The sequence below is a fragment of the Penaeus monodon genome, chromosome 27, assembly GCF_015228065.2.
Source record: "Penaeus monodon isolate SGIC_2016 chromosome 27, NSTDA_Pmon_1, whole genome shotgun sequence".
Classification (NCBI taxonomy): domain Eukaryota; kingdom Metazoa; phylum Arthropoda; class Malacostraca; order Decapoda; family Penaeidae; genus Penaeus; species Penaeus monodon.
The window spans coordinates 24299597-24300089 of record NC_051412.1 but is presented as its reverse complement, the minus strand read 5'-3'; the positions used below and the strand labels follow the sequence as shown (position 1 = coordinate 24300089).

Sequence of the window (493 nt, the reverse complement as noted above, 5' to 3'; positions counted from 1 at the left end):
GGCCGAATTATGCTGGCGTTCAGCACAACAAATAAATAACTTGTGTCGCCATTTAATCAACACCGTATATTCACACCACACCCGCAACCACCCCTGCCAAACAGGGCACCGTCACAACCACGCTGACCAAACAGATACTCTTTTCCCATCCTCTCTACGCCCTCTACGCACATGTATCGCCGACAGCATTATGCCACACGACAGCACCGTCGAGATTTCGTGGTAATAGTGGTTCCTCTTGCGTCCGTCAGGCAGCATCCCATACGTCTGCTTGAACACCAGGATGAGCCAAGGGGCCGTCGTCAGGTAATCCTTCACCCACGACGTCTTCAGTGCCTTCAGGTCCTTTACCCACTGGTTTCCTGTGGGGGTGTTTCCGTGGTGAGGGATAGAGGAAGGAAATGAGCGGTGATTGAAGATTTAAAAGAAAAAAAAGTACAGGGAGATTGCTGATTTGGTATGTAAGTGGATTATTACGTGATTGCATGGCCTG

At 49.9% G+C, this 493-nt stretch overlaps 1 protein-coding gene across 1 annotated transcript in view; it reads right to left on the bottom strand.

Annotated features, from left to right (window-relative positions):
- The window catches only part of LOC119590704 (iodotyrosine deiodinase 1-like), a gene marked incomplete at its 5' end in the record, with an annotated part of 12533 nt that overhangs the window by 966 nt on the left and 11074 nt on the right, over positions 1 to 493 (bottom strand). Inside the window, 1 exon segment of the mRNA XM_037939390.1 lies at positions 172 to 362. Within this exon segment, the coding sequence (XP_037795318.1) occupies positions 172 to 362 (191 nt within the window).